Source organism: Malurus melanocephalus, unplaced genomic scaffold (assembly GCF_030028575.1).
Source record: "Malurus melanocephalus ecotype Western Australia unplaced genomic scaffold, MMel_1.1 scaffold_8732, whole genome shotgun sequence".
Lineage (NCBI taxonomy): Eukaryota > Metazoa > Chordata > Aves > Passeriformes > Maluridae > Malurus > Malurus melanocephalus.
The window spans coordinates 1-1,202 of NW_026631962.1; the positions used below are offsets into that span (position 1 = coordinate 1).

The 1,202-nt window shown below is 59.3% G+C and overlaps 1 gene segment (V, D, J or C); it reads left to right on the top strand.

Annotated features, from left to right (window-relative positions):
- Positions 1 to 411: 411 nt before the first annotated feature.
- On the top strand, positions 412 to 732 carry LOC130588650 (Ig heavy chain V region 914-like; the record flags this gene model as incomplete). The annotated part of the segment is given in 1 exon segment: positions 412 to 732. A coding segment is annotated over 1 exon segment (321 nt), but the record flags the coding sequence as incomplete, so codon positions are not given.
- Between the last annotated feature and the right edge of the window lie 470 nt (positions 733 to 1,202).

Genomic DNA, 1,202 nt, shown 5'->3' on the forward strand with positions numbered 1-1,202 from the left:
CGCGGCAGACGAGGGTCAGTGACCCCCCCGTGGCCGGAGGTCACCGCCGGACCCCAACAGGGTCACGGCCACCCGGAGCCCTGCGGGGAGAAATGGGGAGAAAATCAGGGGATTCGGGGAAAATGGGGATCTCGGTGAGCACTGGGAGGGGCTGGGGGTGGGTGTGGCCGAGGGTGGGGCATGGTAACTCTATATCCTGCCCTGATTGGCTCAGAGAGGGAGGTCAGGCTGCTAATTAATGAAATTAATTAAGTGAATGAGCAGAGGTTCATCTCTGCCGGTTCTGTGGCTGCCATTGGCCACATGGCCCTCGTTTGGGGACAATGGCCGGGATTTGGGGACAATGGCCATGGTTTGGGGACAATGGTCGGGTCCCATTCCCCACCCCCATCTCCCCATTTCTCCCCGCAGGGCTCCGGGCGGCCGTGACCCTGTTGGGGTCCGGTGGTGACCTCCGGCCACGGGGGGGGTCACTGACCCTCGTCTGCTGTGGCTACGGATTCGATTTCGGGACATTCGGGATGGGCTGGTATCGCCAGGGACACGGGAAGGGATTGGAATATCTCGGCAGCATCAACAATGTTGGCAGCACCGACTACGCGCCATCGGTCAAGGGCCGAGTGACCATCGCCAGGGACAACGGGCAGAGCTCGGTGACGCTGACCATGAGTGACCTCAGGGACGGCGATTCCGGCTCCTATTTCTGCGCCAAATCTGGTGATACTGATACTGGTGCTGCTGCTGTTATTGGCTGCACCCACCCCAATCACTCTCCCCAATCCCCGCCCGTCCCCCAATCACACCCCTGACCCCATTCCTGACCCTTTGTCCCAACCCCACCCCAGCTCAGCAAAGTGCCCAAAATGGCCAAACCTGGGTTTATCTCCCCAAAATGGCGCCGCTCACCATGTGCTGAAATTGACCACTGGGGCAGAGGAGCCATCACCACGGTGTCCAGCGTTGAGTCCCGACCCCAAAATCGCTGCTTTTCACCCCAAAATTTCCTCCCTTTTAATCCCTCAAAAATCCGGCACATCTTTTGTGAAAATTGGTGGGAAAATCTGGGCATTTATCGGGAAAATGTGGGCATTTGGCGGCAAATTGTGGGGATTTGGAGGGAAAATCCAGGCCACACCCAGGGCTCTGCCGGACCCCGCCCAGGCCGAGATTTGGGGCAGAACCGCGGGAGTTTTGGGGACAGG